This window comes from Harpegnathos saltator, unplaced genomic scaffold (assembly GCF_003227715.2).
Source record: "Harpegnathos saltator strain DR-91 unplaced genomic scaffold, Hsal_v8.6 scaffold255, whole genome shotgun sequence".
Lineage (NCBI taxonomy): Eukaryota > Metazoa > Arthropoda > Insecta > Hymenoptera > Formicidae > Harpegnathos > Harpegnathos saltator.
Window position 1 is genome coordinate 1,654,701 of NW_020230045.1, and position 19,568 is coordinate 1,674,268.

The window sequence follows — 19,568 nt, forward strand, 5'->3', positions numbered from 1 at the left end:
TTCGAGTCTCCGTTTGCCTCGGCGCGGCGATCTTTGGCTGCCAAAGAGGGTGCAGCCGCGGCTGATTCTCTCTCTCTCTCTCTCTCTCTCTCTCTCTCTCTCTCTCTCTCTCTCTCTCTCTCTCTCTCTCTCTCTCCCTCGATGATCCTCGATCGCAAAGGAGGAGACCCTGAGCTTGGTGTGTCACTCACGAGTTGTGTGTTCCAGGATTGCGATCGCGCGATCGCCGAGAGCGGTGTCGCAGTAGTCGCGCGAAGCGAGTGCCCATGGCTTCAGCTTCTTGCCTTTAAGTGCATCGTATGTGACGTCGGCCGCGCGGTGTCTCGCTAGACGGGACTAGCACGAGTTGTTATTTGCAGAATTTACGAGCGTGAGCGATCAGTATTGCCTATATATATAGTCTTCCCTTCCGGTCTGTCGAAACACTCGTGATACGTTCTCGCGCCGTCAGCTCGAGACGTTCCCTTCATGTTCGTTACATAACATCCCACCTCGTGAGACTCGAGAGTCCCGACTTGGTTGGACGGGAGGAGACACGTAGAGACGCGTCGAGAAGGATCAGATTCAAATCGAGCCGATCTCTCTCGTCTGCTCGTCGTGGAACACCCCGCGGGGAGCCTTATTCTGCAAGTTGTAAAAAATTAATGAGAGAGAGAGAGAGAGAGAGCCCGGCGTGTCTCTCTTTTAAAAGGCCCGCTTTACGGCGGATGATTCAAGGCGATATCTTAAGAGGCACTGCTTAAAGCTTCCACTGTGCGACTACAAGCTCGTCCCAGGCTAGACTGTCTTGTATTTAAAAGCGCGGCGCGCAAGCAGCGACTATGAATACCGCTCTTATATAGCCGACTGCAAAATCTTGCTCATGCTAGAATAGAGCGGAGTTGCCCAGCGTGAAAAATCACCGAGCGACCGGCTTGCGCGCACGCGAGGACGCTCATATTCCTAAGAAATCACAGTCCTCGCGGCGCGACGTGTGACATTCGCGAACTCCGTGTGACGTACTCCGATGTACTCGAAGGGCCCACGTCTCGGCCGCGACCGATGATCGACGTCGACGACGTGGCTCATCAAGACCCGCGACTAACGACGTCGCCCCGATCCGCGCCGGTGGCGGCTCCGCTCGTGCGGGACGTCACGTTGAAATGTAATTCAGATGCTCATTGATCCACGAGGGACCGAGAGCGATCGAGAGATCCGTTGGGAAGGATTTTCGATCCGGTCGAGCGGCTGATAGCTTCCGTTCGGTCCTCGTCGCGAGCATTCGCCGGATTTCCGAACGATAGAATGTGCAGCTGAGCGGTGAGTGGAAAATTGGATCGTAAAAGCGCGGATAGGACCGCGTGAGGATTTAATAGCGAGATAAGCGCGAATCGTGCACAGCCGGCGTGTGCTTAGGCAGCTTCTTAGGCCGCGTGAGAGTTGGCGGCGAAAACCTAGCGATCGATCGAGTCGTATGTTATTAATACGCCGCGGATCGTGAGAGAGGAGACGCGCTATTTCCGCGCGATCGCGCGACACAAACCGCCGAGATCTCGCCGCGTCGTCGTTCCCACGTCGACGACATTCACGGCACAGCGCCGCGCCGTCATTTCATGATCGCGCGATAATTACGCGGATCCACCGCGGGCCTCACTGTACTGTATAAATCGCGCTCGAGAGCGCGCTAATGATCGCCGCTTATGAATTGCTCGCTGATTGGCCGTCAAAACGCGACGCTATTGACAAGGGTAATAAAAGCGAGCGACAATTCGAAATTATCGACGAGACCGATCGGCAGGCGCGAGTCCCGCGGAGTTAATTATGCAGTTACGTTGCAACATTAATAAGACCGATACGCGCGCCGGCCGCGCTCGCGTGTAACACGACGCGAGGCTGAAGGAGGCGAGAGCGGAGTCGTATCCGCATTTTCTCTCTCTCTCTCTCTCTCTCTCTCTCCCCCTCTCCCTCTCTCTCTCTCTCTCTCTCTCTCTCTCTCGAAGAGAAGGAGAAGGGGCTGTCCTGATGGTGGCGGCAGCGATGGCGGTCGCGGTGATGCTGGGCTGGTGTGCGCCTTTGATGTCCGCGAGAGAGAGAAAGCCGGGGACTTGAAAACGATCTCATCGATCCCTCCGCGCCGATGAATACTTTATGGCGTTCTCAGCATACTTCGCCGCGTGCGCGCGCGCGCCTACCTTCGCTCCGGTCTTTCTTCGCGCCGTGACACACGTTACACGCCTCTCTCGCCCCTCGCCTCGCGCAAACCCCATCCGTGCGGTTCTTCCTCCCGCTCTCTCTCTCTCTCTCTCTCTCTCACTCGTTATTCACTCCTTAGGTATGACGGGCCACTCGCTGGTGATCATATGCTGCTACTTGTACACCCTGCTTGACACGGCCGCCCCGCACTTCTCGTGAGTATACGCAAATCTGCGCCCTTTATCCGTCGCGCCGGCGAACGAGCGGAGGAGGATGCTCGCGAGATCCTTTCGGCATGCGGAAGGAAATTCCTCGGGCTCTCCGAGACGGGAATTTCGTCGTAGCGCGACAGGTAGCGGAGAAGCGTGAAAAGATATTAAGAATGAGTCTCTTATCGGCCGCTTCTTCTTCTCTCCCGCGCGAGGAGACCGCGCGGGATCCACTTTAATTAAGGGAATGGCCCCGGGCGGCTCCGCGGGAGAATTGTGTTACGGTTCCTTTTATTAATTGTACGACGAGCTTGGTCAAACACAAATATTCAACACAGATGATTAATTAATTTTCAAGAAAGATACGAAGATTCCTCTCTTTTCTCCTCAGCCGCAGCGTGTGCGCACCCGACGAAATTAAAAGCTGATGAGAAATGAAGCGGCGCTGCGGCTTCGTTGTCGCTTCGAACGAGACTTTTTCGATGTTCCGAGTGCGAGTTTTATCTTCGCAGCTACGCTGCGCACGACGTAATTTGCGTCAGTCTCCGCGATGTGCGCGGTGCGACGTACGTCTCGCGCGCATGGACGCGCTCACACAATTTGATGTCGCACGTCCCACGCAGTCGTGTCCCGCGGGACATTCTTTAATCAATAGCATTCCGCCAGGCAACCAGACACTAATTGAACAAAGAAAGTCCGGCAGTTAACGATCACGACGCCCACGACTGCTCCCCGGAGCAGGCACCCACTCTGCGATAATAAAACCGACAACTCGCGTTCGGTTCTTACGACTTGTGTGAATAATTTATAAGCGTTGTTGATGCTGCAATAAAAATCGCCGTAATGAGCGGCGATATCGCCCCGCTGGAGGCCATCGTTTAAACTTTAAAGGATCGTCGCTGTAAATTCGTCGCGCTCCAGCGTTGAAAGCAACGCTTTTTTGTCATGAGAAGCGATTAACATTGCTGGCCGTATTATTTTTTCACGACGACCCAACAACAGAAGAGTGACATACTCGACGGTACTGGGTAATTTACATCGCTGGGTGCACCGAATGCCGATGATGGCCTCTATCTCTCTCACGACGATGTTAAAATATGTCGTTAATATTCACGTTTCGCGCTTGTAATGGCGGCTATCGGGTCACGATATTTCTAGTAAAGCTGGAAACCAGCAGGCGAGAAAGTTCTTGAGAGTCTCGTTACAGATTATCGGCTTGGCGGGTTTCATAGTGATATAAGGCGATTTTACAGCAACTTTACCTAAGTCTGCCGCGTCCTAATCCAACAATCGCCTATAGTTGACATTATGTATTGTATTTCTTATCATGTTACGTTATTTACAGCGACGTATGTCTCAATCAGCGTTGACAAAAATTTTGTCGCCAATGACATGTAGCTATCAGCCCCTCAATATATTGTTAGAGATTTAATAAAAGATGTACATTTCTGGATATGAAAGATTTCTCGGCAATTTTATTCACTCGTGCACCTTGGAGCTACGTGTAATCGGAAATCGTTAGCGTAAAAAATACTTACCGTAAAAACTTGTCGGATGTTCCATCGAAGGCGATATAATTCGTCCTCAAGTCAAGAATAATCTTTGACAGGAGATATGTGTGGAATAATGTGTCCATTAGCGAGCTGGTTCCCGCGGCTTTTGATATTTCAGGAAGCTGGAGTTTGATGAATACGGGAAAAAGGAGGCCTCGTTGTCGCTGAAGGACATCCTGCCTTTGAATCCGAAGCAGTACGACAAGCACAGAGCACCGAAATTCCTCGGGCAGCCCACCATCGTTTATTTTCACGTGACTGTGCTGAGCCTGGACTCGATAAATGAGGAATCGATGGTAAGCGAAGCCGACATAAGCCGGAAAATTCGTTCTCCCGTTTATTGCTTTCTCCCCGAGTAACACATCGCATCCTTTACCTCCTCTACAATTGCACACGTCGGGACCTATGCTTGACAAGAGATGTAACGAGTTGCAAAAAATTTGCTTTCATCTAAATATAAAAACAAACTTGACGTTTCATTGCTAAGATTAGTCCAAGACCATTTTTTCTTTATTTTATTTTCTACAATGTACACAGTTAATATTATATGTATAAAAAAATTATACATAAAATATATTTTATCTATTTATCATATAAGTATAAATATATTTTTTGCAATAGCAGCATATTTACATATTATTTATGTTATAATTAATATTATATATATATATATATATATATATACATATATATAAATATTCTCGTTTACGCAATAATGTACAATGGAATACGTAAAACTACAAGGCCAAATTGCTGGTTTCGCTATTCACTCGCAAAATTTTCCGTCGTCCCCGAGTTTTTGACGGACGTCAAGTGTAGTTTGCACGGAAGTCAACGATAATTTAGAAGGTCTTTTATTCGAGGGGAAGGAGGGGAAAGGAGAAAGAGCATAATTATGTCGTCTGCATACGTGTCGTCGCACGTGACACGCGGCATCTGCTCACTGTTGTTTTTCCACGACGACAGACGTACGTGGCGGACATATTTCTCGCGCAAAGCTGGCGAGACTCTAGGCTGCGGTTGCCGGAGAACATGTCTGAAGATTACAGGATACTCGACGTGGATTGGTTGCACAACATCTGGAGGCCCGACTGCTTCTTCAAGAACGCGAAGAAGGTCACCTTCCACGAGATGTCGATACCGAACCATTATCTCTGGCTTTATCACGACAAGACGTTGCTCTACATGTCCAAGTAAGACTCAACGCGCACTCGCGCTGCTTATGCACGCTATGTCTTACGCATTATTTTGCCGGCATATCTGGCGACAACCACCCCGCTGTGCACGGATCTCGTCTGGCGCAGAGAAAGAACGCACATTGTGTATTGCTAATGACAAAAATTGCAAGAGCGTTCAAGTGTTATATCATCTTCTCTCCTAATCGGTGGAGAAAAGACTAATGACGTGGCGGAATATTTTGTTAGCGAGTCGGTGCCGTTTACACACAAAGTTGAAATCAAATAGCCGCGCTTAACGCTAAATGCGCGGCTAAAGAAGCGAGAGTCTCCCAACTGCGAAAATTATATTTCTCGGTGTGAAAGTGCTAGTTAAAAACCTTTCATCTCCCTGTCTCGTAACTTTCACGGCTTCGGAAAGTTACTTTTGCCGCCTCATTAAACGGCAAGAGCTAAATGCGAAGAGGAAACCAACGAAATTGTTCCCGTAAATAACTTTCGGCGCCAATAACTCTCTCCTTCCCACCTCCCCCTCTCTTTCTCCTTCCCTTTTCCTCTGTCTCTCTAAAATTACGCAAATAACCAAGTGACGCGAGCGAAACGAAACGGAGAAGAAATACTCGAGGCGAGGCGAGTGTCGGAGATGCTTCGATTTTTTATTTCTTTCTTTTTCTTTTCGCTGAACGACGTTGCGAACGATCGAGCGCGCTACGGATCGGGAAATGTCGGGAAAGAACAAAGGGAGACCAATAATCTCGACGAGCGATCTTTTCCGGAGGAGCGCAGGTAAGCGCCATTGATATATCGCGAGTACGAGCTCACACATGCGTTCTTTCTCGAGAAGAGACGCCCGTAGTACCTCGAGAAATATTAGCGTACTCTTTTCTCATCCCTCTCGCCCGCCCCCTATTATAGAAGCACTTCGCTCTGCGCGAACGAAACTATCGCAATGAGATACGCTCGCGACGACGACGTCGCGCCGGCATTGGTGCGCCCGAAGAGAAAAAACTCGAAGCTGCAAAACTTATTGCGAGCTTCAGCGGTCTCCTTTCGCGAGTGAAATATTATTAGAGCTCTAGAGAGCTCTAACTGCCTGCGCGCGCGCGCGCGCGCGAGAAGTGCAGCATCATGCGGAGAGTTTCCTCCTCCATCGTTTCTTTTTTTCCTCTTTTCTTGTGAAACTCGCTTCTTGTGTACATATTTACGTGCACTTGCGTCGAACTTGCAGTCCGTCTTTTTTTCTCCCATCGGCTTTTCCGTTATATCACCTTAAATCAAGTCCCATTAAAGCGGACGCTTCGACCGTCGCGGTGAGCTCGCGATGCGACGCGCATGGAGCATCAATCACGGTGACGATTATGTGTTCCGAGTCACGTCTGTGTGACGTTCTCGCTTTTCGACGATAGCCTCGTTTATTTTCGTCTGCGGGCGCTTTTAATCCAACGCCGGACTTGGCTGGACAAGTTGCTGCCGCGCGGCCGACAATTTTGTCAAATTTTATTGCCAATCGAGCGATACGGATTCAGTTTCTCTAGTTACGAATGGCCGTTACGTGCCGTCGAGGGAGGGTGGAAAGAGGAGAGAAAAAAAATGCGGCGGGAGGCTCCGCCGTTTGTTTGCCCATTCGCGAAAATAGCGAGTACCGAGCGCGAGTAATTCACTCGCGCTGCAGATTGGAATGTAATTTGATTAATGGGAGTATTACGTTACTTTGCATCGCACGCCGGGAATGTACAGCGAAATGCAATATTCGTTTCAGATTGACATTGGTGCTTTCCTGCGCGATGAAGTTCGAATCCTATCCACACGACACTCAGATCTGCTCGATGATGATCGAGAGCCGTGAGTACATAACAAACAACAGCCGCATCGCGATACGCTTCGGCGTGGATCGCGATGTTGTCTACGCTCGATGACGTTAACACAAAAGACACACACGCACACATACACACACGCACTCGTGAGCTTTGTCTACTCGTACCTGTCGTCGATTCTGTCGCGGGTTTTCCTTAATGAATCAGCGAACGCCGGTCTATACTTATCTTAACCCTTAGAGGCTACCATGGATGAAATGTAACCTCGTGCGAATTTTCGATCTCACTCAAAAAGCGTAACCACACTGACAATACTGATTTTACGAGTAATTATTCGCACTATTTGTACAACATTATGATAAAGCACGTTAACTCCCGCGTATACTTTTCTGTAAACATAAGAAGAAAGGTTAGCTTGGGGTGATATTTGACGGTAGCTTTTAAAGATTAAGCATATGCACTTATTCTCATTTCAATTTTCATAACAAGTACGAAAAGATATTAAAAAGTGCCGGATTAGAAATTTATAAAAATGCCGGAACATCAGGATCACAAGATCTTTCCGAAAATAAGAGGGAAATACACGACTTTGTGAGACGTCTCAGCTTTCCATCGAGAAAATCGACTTTGCGCACCCGGCACGATACGCGATATATTTATTTATCAATTTATTTTCACGATCAGATTACTTGGCCGCTAATCGGAACACTCGGCTCAGTTCGCCGCCGAGAGACGCGATGATACCGTAAAATAACATCGAGCTCGTTCGCCCGCTCGTTACTCACTTTGCCATTCACGACGGCGATTCCATTCGCGCTTCTTCCTTCGTGCTCCGCGCATATTCGCACATTCCAGTTTCGCATACGACCCAGGACCTGATATTCCTGTGGAACACGACGGATCCCCTGGTGGTTAATCCGGAGATCGAGCTGCCGCAGCTCGACATATCGAACAACTACACCACCGACTGCACGATCGAATACTCCACCGGAAACTTCACGTGCATACAGATTGTCTTCAATCTGCGCCGGAGACTGGGCTATCACCTGTTCCACACGTACATCCCGTCCGCCCTGATCGTCGTCATGTCCTGGATCGCCTTCTGGATCAAGCCGGAAGCCATCCCGGCGCGGGTCACCCTCGGTGTGACGTCACTGCTGACCCTCGGTAAAGCGCGACCCTCCGTTTCCCCCTCCTGCCCCTTCTCCTCCTCCTCCTCCCCCCCTGCTCCCTCCATCCTACCCCTCTATGTCCATTGCTCGCGGTGACTATTCACGATATCCGCGATTAGGACGAGGCTTTGTGTCCCGCCGGCTGTACGAGCGGCGGGATAAATGCCAGCTGAGCCGTAATTTACTAAAATTGCCGGCGACTTTTTGCTGGCGTTAAGCCGGGACCGAGAACGAAATCATTCGCAATTGACTCCCCCGACGGTCTCGTGCATGTACGCGGCGGGAGTCTGCGCGCGTCTGTGTGCGCGCACGCGTGCTTTTTACCGCAGAAGCGGAACTAAACGGGATATCTCCGATATCTCCGATGCGGATTATTAATGGTCGATATCAATTCCGTCCGCGTTAATCACGAAGAACGTACCGATACACGCAAATGATAAAACAGAGCCGAAACCGCGCTCGTTTCGCGGCGGTAATTCTCGCGAGGGTCCTTTAATTACGCTTATTATATTTATCGGGTATATTTAATATGTATCTACATTTATTGTATTCAACGGTAATTGATATTTCCGGGACATCGGGACGGTAATTGATATAATTGGGATTTCATGCGTAACGCTGCGTAATACCGTAACGTACACACTTTACGTCGTTAGTTTCTAATTTTACTCGCTCGCGGTGTAAATTTGTCTTCCGGCAGATATTTTACACTTGCCCGCACAATACCGCGATTTGACTTCTTAATTCTCACCCGGACGAAAGTTGCTGTTAATTAAATTCTCACGCGAGAAAGAGAGAGAGAGAGAGAGAGAGAGAGAGAGAGAGAGAGAGAGAAAGTCTCTCCCCCGTCGCCGTCTAAGCGATTTATATTCTTCGCGGGTTAAACGCGGTGCAATATTGTGCCCATTAGGTTGCATCGTAAATTACAACATAATCATTCTTTTCACTCGCGAGAGAAGCCTGTGGTGCGTACAATCAGATAACAGCGCAGATGAACGGACGAAAACTGAAATGATTTCCGATAACTTGTAAACAAGCCGAAAAGTGTGGTAAAAAATGTATTTCTTCAGCAGTGAAAAATAAATTTAAAAAGCGAACAATACGAAAACCTCTCGCGCTCGTTTTTGTCGCGCGCGAAGAACATTGGTGGATACCTGCGAGTGACCGATCGACTCGACTTCACCGAGGTCGAAGGGATTTAGCACCACTCTTTCTTGCAGCCACGCAGAACACGCAATCCCAGCAGTCCCTGCCGCCGGTGTCGTACGTGAAGGCGATCGACGTGTGGATGTCGTCGTGCAGCGTGTTCGTCTTCCTCTCCCTGATGGAATTCGCCGTGGTGAACAACTACATGGGACCGATCGCCACAAAGGCCATGAAGGGCTACTCGGACGAGGATCTTCGAGAGGCCATCGACGACTTCAAGGTAAACGCGCGGAAGAAGCGTGGCGCGTGGTTGTATTTGCCGTTTCGCTCCGACAGCTTCGCGAAATTGATAGCTGAGATAAAGCAAAACACACGCTCCTGCCTCCCCGCGTAGCCTCGCGACATCGCTTGATCACGTAAAAACGCCAAGAACAAACGACGCTGCGTTGTAAACCGCAACCATTATCAATTATCGGCGCTCACGGGGCCGTAAAGATCGCCGAGGACGAAGTAACGTCACCCCGCTTGATAAATGAAGCGGGAGGGGAACCGTTTTACATCCGCCGGGACCTTTCGACCCTTAATTTAAAAAACTGTCTTGAAATTTTAACATTATAAAATGATGATAAATAGTTGCGTAAAGATAAATATAAAAAGTGTCTCCACGGGAATCCACGTTTGTGAGTGATTGAAATTTTCACTTGATACTTTTAATCACAGCGTCAGTGAAGCTCTCCTCTCCTGAGATTCGGAAAATCGCGTGTATCCGGCTCGCACGCGAGTTGAACATCACACAGTAATTCATCTGACAATATATCACCCAAAAAAAGAAGTAATTTCAGAACAAGCGGAAACATTTAACATTTAGAAGATTTTATTATGCCCTCAAAAGGATTCCTCTAGGAGATTAAGAGGAAAATATTATAAACATATTATTCTCAAAGTTAGAGGGATTATATGTTATATGTATAATCTTATTGATTTTAATATAAATTCCCTCTTATACATACATAGATTATTTCATCTTTTTTTAACAGGATTATTATTTATTCTTATTGGTTATATTAGTTAATTTGAGAAAAATTATTATAATGTATAGCGAAAGGTAATATATATATATATATATATATAGATGTACTTTTGGCTACAGTTCTACAGTAAGTAGGCACGAATGAAATAAGATCATGATAACAAATAAATTTCGAAGCGATTTTGTTATGGACTTCATAGTTACAAGGATGTTCATCATAACCAATTGTATGAAACATAGTTAAAAGAAAGAATATACTATTCAACTTCTTGCAATAGATTATAAACTATATTTGACCAAATATGAGTGAAAATTATCTGCGTTACATCAACACACATACCTTTTGCGAAAAGCATTCCAAATATTCTGACCCATGAACGTATGGTTATTTTTTTTCGTTCATGTCTGGAGGTAGAGCATGACTGAACAAAAGAAGCCGACATTCAAGTCAATATATTCCTCCTCATATGAGAGGAAAATTAATTGATTTCAAGAGGAAATCCTCTTGAAATCAGAGGAGAACAATTGGAATAATATCTAATAAATTTTAGATGAATGGAAATTCACACTTTAATCGCTTTATGGAAAGAGGAATCCTTTTTCTGTAAAAGGCTTCGCTTAGAATATGAGACTATGGGAAAAATCACTTTACAAATAGAACACCTTTTTCGATAATGAATTTCGATAAAATCTCTTTTGACAATGAAACAGCCGCCCGCATTGAAACGGCCACTTCGGTCCCGAATAAATCTGAGGAATTTAAATCAGAAACGTAAGCTTCTCGCTGCGTGCGATACGCATCATCTTAATCTCCGATAAAAGAGACGACGAAGTGAGCGGCGGAATGCCATTTTACGAGCTCCATCGAGTCCTACTTTGCGGCCGGGAGCGTCTCTTCTCCCTCTTAATGCGGGAGACTTCTCCGCACAGACGCGGAGAGTTTACTTCCGATTTCAGCCGAATGTTACACGGTAAATGGCACGAAGCGCGGCGGCGAAGTATCGCCGCTCGAAGTACAACCGCTCTCCCGGACGACTGTTCCGTATCGCGCGACGAGTAACTTCCCCGACGAGAACTTCGTAGCCGAGCAAGTTCCCGAGTTTTATTTTATCGCGACACCGCATTCGCGTCCCTGCTCCCCCCCCCCTACCCTCCTCGGCCAGGTCCTCGCGAAAGGTGAGAGAAATATTTGCTCCCGGCACCTTCCGTCTTCCGCCGATTTACACGCGGTGACTTTGCAATTCGCCGCGCGATGTACACACAGAGAGAGAAAGAGAGAGAGAGAGAGAGAGAGAGAGAGAGAGCGGCGCACCCCCCGCCGCTCTTTCATTACACTCGTCGTGATATTTGCTCCGCCGTCACCGCGACGGTAAAACGACGGTCGCGTTCGCGCGAAACAAGCGTCGCCGCCGCACGCAAAACTCGCGCTTTGCGCTTCGTTACGCTCGCCCGCGATTATCACGCGCGCGAAACGCCTCTTTCGCCCCGTCCCTCGGGGATGCCAAGGTCTCCATGATGCGCACCCTCTGCGCACCCATGTGTAACAAGATTGACCAATGCGATATCAGCAATGACACGCACACACACGAGCGCGCGCACACATGTTACGTATTATTATATTGCCAATTTATTGTTATCATTAATGCGCGAGCGCGTTGCTCTTGTTGATGCTAATGAACTTGCCGTTATTAATGATATGTGCGCGTGTGCTGATTATTATTATAAATCTGCTGTTACCCGAGGTAAAAACCTATGTCATACAAATGCTCAAAAGATAGGCGTAGCATTTATAGCATTCCTTCATTTCATAATACATTAGAAAAGCCAGTGCTCCAAAAGCTGCTTTTTTAACAAATATAACTTTAGAGCACTTATGAGTGCTCAAAATTCTACTTTCTTGTCCAAAATTTCATGCTCCACGTGCTCTATGTGCTCCATATGCTGCTGATGATAAAAGTTACAAATGCTCCTTGTGCTCAAAATTTTGGTATTGCACATTTCGTTCCCGAGGAGGAGAAGAGCCAGAAAAATATAGCCAAGTTTATATTTTTACTTATATGCTGTTCTATTGAAGCTAGAGATACTACATTTACAAAAAAGAAATAGTAATAATTAATTAAAATTTTTTTAAATATTTGATAAATGTGGTAGTTCCTACTCAATAGAATAGATACATAAGCAAAAATATTAAACTCGACTGTATTTTCTAGCCTTACCTCCTCGAGAACGAAAGATTTATTGTGTGTAATAATGAATTGCTCAGTTGAAGTTTTTAAATGATAAATTTATTTATTGTAAAATATTTTATAATAAGAATAAATTTTATTACATAGTGTAATATGTGTTTTGATTCTCTTTTTCAATATAATTTATGTTCAATTCTGGATTCGAAAATTGAGAAATAGAAACAAATAGAACAAATTTTATTACATAGTGTGATATGTGTTTTGATTCTCATTTTCAATATAATTTATGTTTAATTCTGAATTCGAAAATTGAGAAATAGACATAAATGATGATTGTTCATAATTATTGAAAATCGATGATTGCTGTGTAAATTCTCTGAAACATTGAGCAATAAAGTTTTTAAATTGTGGATTATCGAATGACATCTGAGATGGTCCCAAAGGGTTTGAAAAAGAAATCAAATTTGAGTTGTGGTATGGGAGCGATTGTGTCTGAAAATTTAAATTTGTTGGAGTTAGCTGGTCACTTTGATTCCAAGATACTGATGACGGTGTGAGAATGGGAAGAGGTTGAGGTGTAGATGTAAAATGTTCTGTAATCGGTGTATTATTCTGAAACGCTGATAACGAAGGAATTAAGTCGAGTTGAAGTGGTTGGTCACGTGAGGAACTCTGCTGCTTTGGAAGTAAATCATTTGTACTGCGGTCTGAATCATTTTTTTCAGTACTTGAAAAATGAAAAATGTGAAGTGGAATAGAAATATATATATATATATATGTATATATGTATGTATGTATATATGTATGTATGTATGTACGTATCTATGTAGAATCTACAAAAGAAATATAAATTAAAATTTAATTTGTAAAACTGAAACCAAATCAAATGTAAAATACAAAATCTTAAATAAAATATTAATTCTTTATTAATCTTTTTAACGAGGAGCATTTTGAGCATTTATAACTAAAGTAGCATTTAGAGCATTCATCTCTCTTTCCGCGAAAGAGCTCTTGTATGACATAATGCTACAAAATATGACAAGGAGCACTTGGACGACACGTCTGACAGCAACTTATGAGCTGATTATGACTTGGAGCATTGAAAATATGACGCGGAGCATTCGCAAATAGAAAAGAACAATGGAATTGAGCATGTATCGCATTTAATGATGACTCGTGTGACTTAGGTTTTTGCATCGGGTATTATTACTAGCAACAATACGCCCATTGACGCTTGTGCTGTTCGTTATTATTATAGTACGAGTAATAACGGTACACGATAATCCTGTGTACTTACCTCGCGGCAGCGATGTCGACCGACAGGCATCGATCTTGGGGCGAGAGCTAAAGCCGGGTCTACAATCTTGTTCTAAGACACAAGCAGTGAGAGCGAATTGACCAAACACGCTCGACCACCCTTCTTACGGACCATGAATAAGTGACTGCGATATCTTACTGCTTGTGTCTTAAAGCAAGATTGTGAACTCGCGGTAATTGTGAGACAAAAGGAAGGAAGAACGGAAGGGGTGAGAGACTGTACGCGTGATTTAACTTTGCCGTCCCTGCTTTCGTTTATTGCTCTCATTTTCCCGTTTATTGCCGTCTATTCTACGCAAACACGATTTCGATGTCATCTTGCAGACGCCGATGAGGCCGGACGCCGAGAGAAGCAGAAGCCCGACGAGGCCGCCGACGGTGCAGTACGAGCAGTGCTGCCGAGGCCGCGCCACCGCCATTTTCATCGACAAGATCTCCAGATTCTTCTTCCCGTTCTCGTTCTTCATCCTCAACGTCGTCTATTGGAGCACCTTCCTGTAACGCAAGTCGGCGAGCGAGACGCGCGCGCGCGCGCGCTGCTGGCTCAGCGAGAGCCGACGAAATGCACTTTTATAGAGCTCGGATCGCGGGAAAGACTGTCGCGAGATCAGCCGGAGAAAAGGGTGGTTTGTACCCTGTAAGATACCATATGTAAAGTACGGCACAATAAAAGAGTTTGGTAAAAGTAGGACTGGACGCGCGCGTTTTTATGTTATCGGGGATGTATGTGTGCGTCGCGTCGTCGCAAGACTCGCCGGCAAGCAGCTTCGATTAAAAATGCATATTAAATACGTGACAAGTCGAAGCGATCGGTGTTGTCGAACGGCTGTCGCGTTCGAAAGTTCTCGCAATAAGTGGCAGCGAATACTGAGACTATCCAAAATTACCGACATACGAGATTTTCCAAAAGATTTATAATTCTTGCATAAATGTCGACTGATTTAATCTCTTGTGCACTTCACTCAACGCGCTTCGTGCAAAATTGCATTTTGCAAAGAATATTTTGCCTCTATAAATAAAGATTATACGTTAACGGTGTGCCAACATTTTTTTTTGCAATGTATACTAATTTGAATTTCAATCACTACGGCTTTGAATACATTACGGTGTTATTAATTTTTTTGTCGGTAACTGTAATTTATAACGTACACATTTCAACGAGACAGAGAAAGCACGTTTCTGCGCGGAACATGCAAAAAGTCAATCAACGCTTTGACAACGAACGCTGCACCATTTACAGCATTTTAATTACACGTATAACGAACGGTATAGTATTCACCTACTACTCCTCACCTGTGTTTTTGACGGCGTAATCAGAGGCATAGATTACGAATACATTTTTCACAGACGCGCATTTTTGTCACGATAAAATACGCAATCGAGGCAAGTCGAGGCGAGGGTCGCATATCCCACGTCGAAATTTTAAATGATACGTGCTGCCGATTGAATTACACATTATCAAATATTTTCTGTTATCTGTGGAAATTATGGAATTTTCACTTTTGTCGGGCCAAACAAGCTGTACAAACAAGGGAGAAGCTGCGGACGGGGATGGCGCGCGATGTCTGACGCATCACGGACTATCACTACTGCGGCGGAGCCCCGCTCTCTGCATCGTGCGGTAATAAACGCGGCATTTATATCGGCGTTTCTCAAGAGCGAGAATGAGTCGCAACGTCCCGCAACGTACAAATGATTATTCTTTTTCCTCCATTTAGAATTTAACGCCTTTGCACGCAAAACAACTCCGTTAAGAGAGTTTTCTTTTTCCTTGCTCCACCTCCGCTTATTCTTTCGGTCGTTCGAATTAATCTCCACGGGTCATCCTTGCACAAATTCTCTCGCTCGAACATCTATGCGCAGCGTTCGCAAATCACGTCGGATTCTCAGCGTAGATCAATGTTCGCGACACTGCAATACAGAATTAAAATGCTAAGAAACGGACAGAGAGAGTGAAACTCGCAACGGAGGTCGGGCGTGTGTAAGTAATAACGATTAAAAATGATCAGCGACATTTACATATTCATGCGCGACAACGTGTGAGAAACTAATTCAAGCGGGATTAGTCCGCATCATCTTGATGCAGTCACTCGTCAAATATATTCGGACTGTGTTGTTATCGCAGCCCTCAGACAACATTAGCAGACAATATTAGCGACGTTCAAACAAACAATCAAATTATCTTATATGCAGCTGCCGAATGAACACAATTAACCCGTTCTAGATATAACTACGAGTATCGGGCAAATATCTAAACGATTCCAAGTATTTTTCGGGCAATAACAAGAGTAAACAATTTTGACGAATCCGCAAAAGCAGATGCGGTAAGATTTTGCAGAATCAGAATTTTGCGCCGCGTGTTTTACTTCTCCGGATATTTTCGTTCTTCGCAAAAAGAGATTAAATTTCCGCGACATACTAGACCCAAAATACACACACACACACAAATACACGCGGCAGAATCAAAAAATCTGCCGACACAAAAGATTTCTCCACTCCGCGGTGTTATTCCGATTTCCTATGTTCTTATCACTGTGCGCAGAAACTTTCTCGCGAGTAATATAACCTCGCCATGCTAGAGGGAATATAGAAAGGCGGAAATAAAAGGGGCCCAGATAACGGCGCGTGTGAAGTTCCTCCGATAAAATCATTTCCATTCGATTGTCGCCATTATCAGTTATGCGCGTTATCGTAATGCGGCCGGGTTTCGCACGCTGGAAGCAACGAAGACAATAAAAAGGAATTCGCTTTTCCTTTCTTCTCGCGCGTCATCGCTTCCCTCTCGCTGCGGAATTTTCCCCTATTCTCGATATATATATATATATATATATATCGAGAATAAGGAAAGATATATATATATATATATCGAGAATAAGGAAAGATATATATATATATATATATATATTGCACTTCCGCGAATAATTCTCACGGTCCCCGGCTAATAAAATCACTAATCAGACGAAACTTATTAATTGGATAATTAAATGAAACTTTCAGCGCGCAACTCGCGCGCGAACGCAACTCGCTGGGATTTAATTAGGCCACGTCGAACTCGCGCGCGAGAGTGTTCTAATCGCGGCGAAAGACATCGATAAAATATAACGTCGCGAGTAGATCTCGACGGATAATTTTCGCCGAGTTATCCGAGAGTGTACACATCACTCGACAATTTCCCCGTTATGTGCATATATGTGTGTGTGTGTGTGTGTGTGTGTGTGTCATTGTCGACAAGCAGACCGCGTGTAAAAGTGAAAAGCGAACGAGAGGAAATGTGAACCGACGAAAATTCAAGAATCGAATGTCCCGGATTCGCCCTCCCGCGCACTCCCCTCCTCCCCCTGGGACTGCGGCATTTTATAGTCTGCTTTTTTCGACGCAGATCGCAGAGCCGCGAGCGTGTCGGAACTGCGTTCGCGTAATTTCTTTTGCCTCGTGTAACGGGTGGCGCCAGATGCCGCTGACGTGTGATAACGATCAAGCTCGATATGAATGAAGCGGCGACCCTTCCCGCCTCTCTTTTAATCGTCGCAATTAGGTGCACGCTGTCACCTCCGCCGCCGCCGCCGCCGCCGGTCCTCGTCATCCGGAGCAATTGCTCGGCTACGAGCAATTAATCGCGGCGAGCCGCGCCCGCGCCGCGAATAATTACATTCACGTAAGGAATCATGATTGTCGGCGGACGCCGGTGAATGGGCCGCCTTCGTTCCTCGGCACGTCTCGTCCGAAATATTCCACTCACGTGCGCTCTTCATCTTCGGCCTACATTCCGTGACCTGGCGCCACCACTACCTTTCCCGTTGGAAACCACCCGCGCCGCCTGCGCGTGACGCGTGTCACCACCGAGGCGCCGAGCGAGTTTAATTAGCCTACGGTCTAATGCAATTGTTTATCGCGCCCGATGCATCGGCTTCGCCCGAGTGTCTATTCGCCCGTTTATTTGTCGTCGGCCGGATGAAAGTGTCGCGCGCGCGCGCGCGCGAGGATCTATTTTTCAGATCTGATTTCGCGTCTGCACCCGGCGGTCTGCACTCGCATGTTCCAGTTCTGACGAGGACTTTCGACTTTGGGAAACGCAACGATCTACATAGATCGTGCTTCGCGACGTTTTATATCTTCTATACTCCCCAGTCTATATTCCCCAAGCTTGGCTGACTGCGAAGTTTAGGACGGAGTCTCCGTGGAAGAAAGATCCGCTCGCCGAGTCGTGAAATCTCGGGATACATTTCCGGCGATCGCCGTTAGGGCAGGAGAATAATAATAATTCAGCGTGCCCGAGCCTGCAGTGAAATCCAGTCGCCATCGGTAAGCGGAAAGTTGGCGCGCGTTGAACGAGACTCGCGCAATGAAATCGCGGATGGATTGCATTCCGATATCTCACGCTCGGCGGTCGCTTTCGCGAACTTCTCTCCGGACGGCCGGAGAGTTATCAGCAGATTTAAAAGCCAAATGCAATCTAACGCGATTGCATCGGAGATTTTTAGGCGAGTAAGCGCGAGTTGCGACACGCGCGCGCGCGCGCGCGAGAGGCCGGCCATTGATCTACGCTGCGCTTTCCACGGCGATCGAAACGATCATACACGAGCACGTCACACGGACGATCCGCCGTGGTATAGTCGTGTTCGCAACCGTTAACGAGATCCCTTCATTTGCGTAATTAACTATCGACTTTCTGTCGGCGGCGCAGTTAGCCGAGCGTCCCGCCGATCGTTAATGGATTCCGGACGACACGGACGGATTCTCTAAGAAACGGCCGAAAGAATTCGCCGCTCGGCCGGGTTGATTTTGGCCTCACCCGCGGATTCTGTAAAAAGGAAAAAGCGCGAGCTGCTCGCAGACCGACGTTCAGCTCTCTACACTTACTAGATGCAGAGTCGATGGAAATTTTCAATCGTACTCGTGGCGTCGGAATATTCACGCGTCATGATTACTAATTGTTTGAGAGGATAGACACGCTGACAATGTTTCAAATATTAATCAAGCGGCGCCTATGGCGTGGGACAAAATTGTATAAGGTAATGATGAGCACTGAAAAAAAGTATTCCATTTGTAAAGCGATTGTTCCCATAGTCTCATTTTTTAAGCAAAGCCTTCTATAGAAAAAGAATTCCTCTTTCCATAAAGCGAAGTGATTAAAATGAAGCATTCATCTAAAACTGATTCCATCCTGTTTTCCTCTTATTTCAAGAGGATTTCCTCTTATATCAATCAGTTGTCCTTTGATATGAAGAGGAATATGTTGATTTGAATGTCGGCTTCTTTTGTTCAGTCATGTTCTACCTCCAGACATAAACGAAAAAATAACCGTATGTTCATGGGTCAGAATATTTATTTGGAACGCTTTTTAAAAAAGGTATGTGTGTTGATGTAACATATAAGATAATTTAGTCATATTTGGTCAAATACAGTTTATAATCTACTGCAAGAAGTTGAATAGTATATTCTTTCTTTTAACTATGTTTCATACAATTGGTTATGATGACCATCTTTGTAGCTATGAAGTCCATAACAAAATTGATTCGAAATTTATTCGTCATCATAATCTTATTTCATTCGTGCCTACTTATTGTAGAACTGAAGCCAAAAGTACATCTATATATATATATATATTGCCTTTCGCTATATATTATAATAATTTTTCTCAAATTAATTAGTATAATCAGTAAGAATAAATAATAATCCTGTTAAAAAAAGATTAAATAATCTATGTATAAGAGGGAATTTATATTAAAATCAATAAGATTATACATATAACATATAATCCCTCTAACTTTGAGAATAATATGTTTATAATATT

General features: G+C 45.6%; 2 protein-coding genes across 2 annotated transcripts in view; one reads left to right on the top strand and one right to left on the bottom strand.

Moving 5' to 3' along the window:
• Positions 1-591: 591 nt before the first annotated feature.
• HisCl1 (Histamine-gated chloride channel subunit 1) lies at positions 592-14,314 on the top strand. Its single transcript, XM_011155632.3, has 8 exons — positions 592-1,299; positions 2,312-2,387; positions 4,053-4,230; positions 4,901-5,127; positions 6,869-6,951; positions 7,779-8,090; positions 9,316-9,521; positions 14,099-14,314. Exons 2-8 carry the CDS (start codon positions 2,314-2,316, stop codon positions 14,273-14,275), a joined length of 1,257 nt encoding a protein of 418 aa, XP_011153934.1. The 5' UTR covers positions 592-1,299; positions 2,312-2,313; the 3' UTR covers positions 14,276-14,314.
• The window catches only part of Shal (potassium voltage-gated channel protein Shal), a 129,970-nt gene continuing 124,405 nt past the window's right edge, over positions 14,004-19,568 (bottom strand). Inside the window, exon 5 of the mRNA XM_025299259.1 lies at positions 14,004-15,685. Within this exon, the coding sequence (XP_025155044.1) occupies positions 15,671-15,685 (15 nt within the window). The 3' untranslated portion in view covers positions 14,004-15,670. The remainder of the gene's footprint in view (positions 15,686-19,568) is intronic.

Coding starts and splice junctions, on each gene's coding strand:
- HisCl1 (XM_011155632.3), top strand. CDS start 2,314: ATGACGGGCCACTCGCTGGTGATCATATGCTGCTACTTGTACACCCTG. Junction 4,231..4,900: donor CGATAAATGAGGAATCGATG/GTAAGCGAAGCC, acceptor CCACGACGACAG/ACGTACGTGGCGGACATATT. Junction 9,522..14,098: donor AGGCCATCGACGACTTCAAG/GTAAACGCGCGG, acceptor GTCATCTTGCAG/ACGCCGATGAGGCCGGACGC.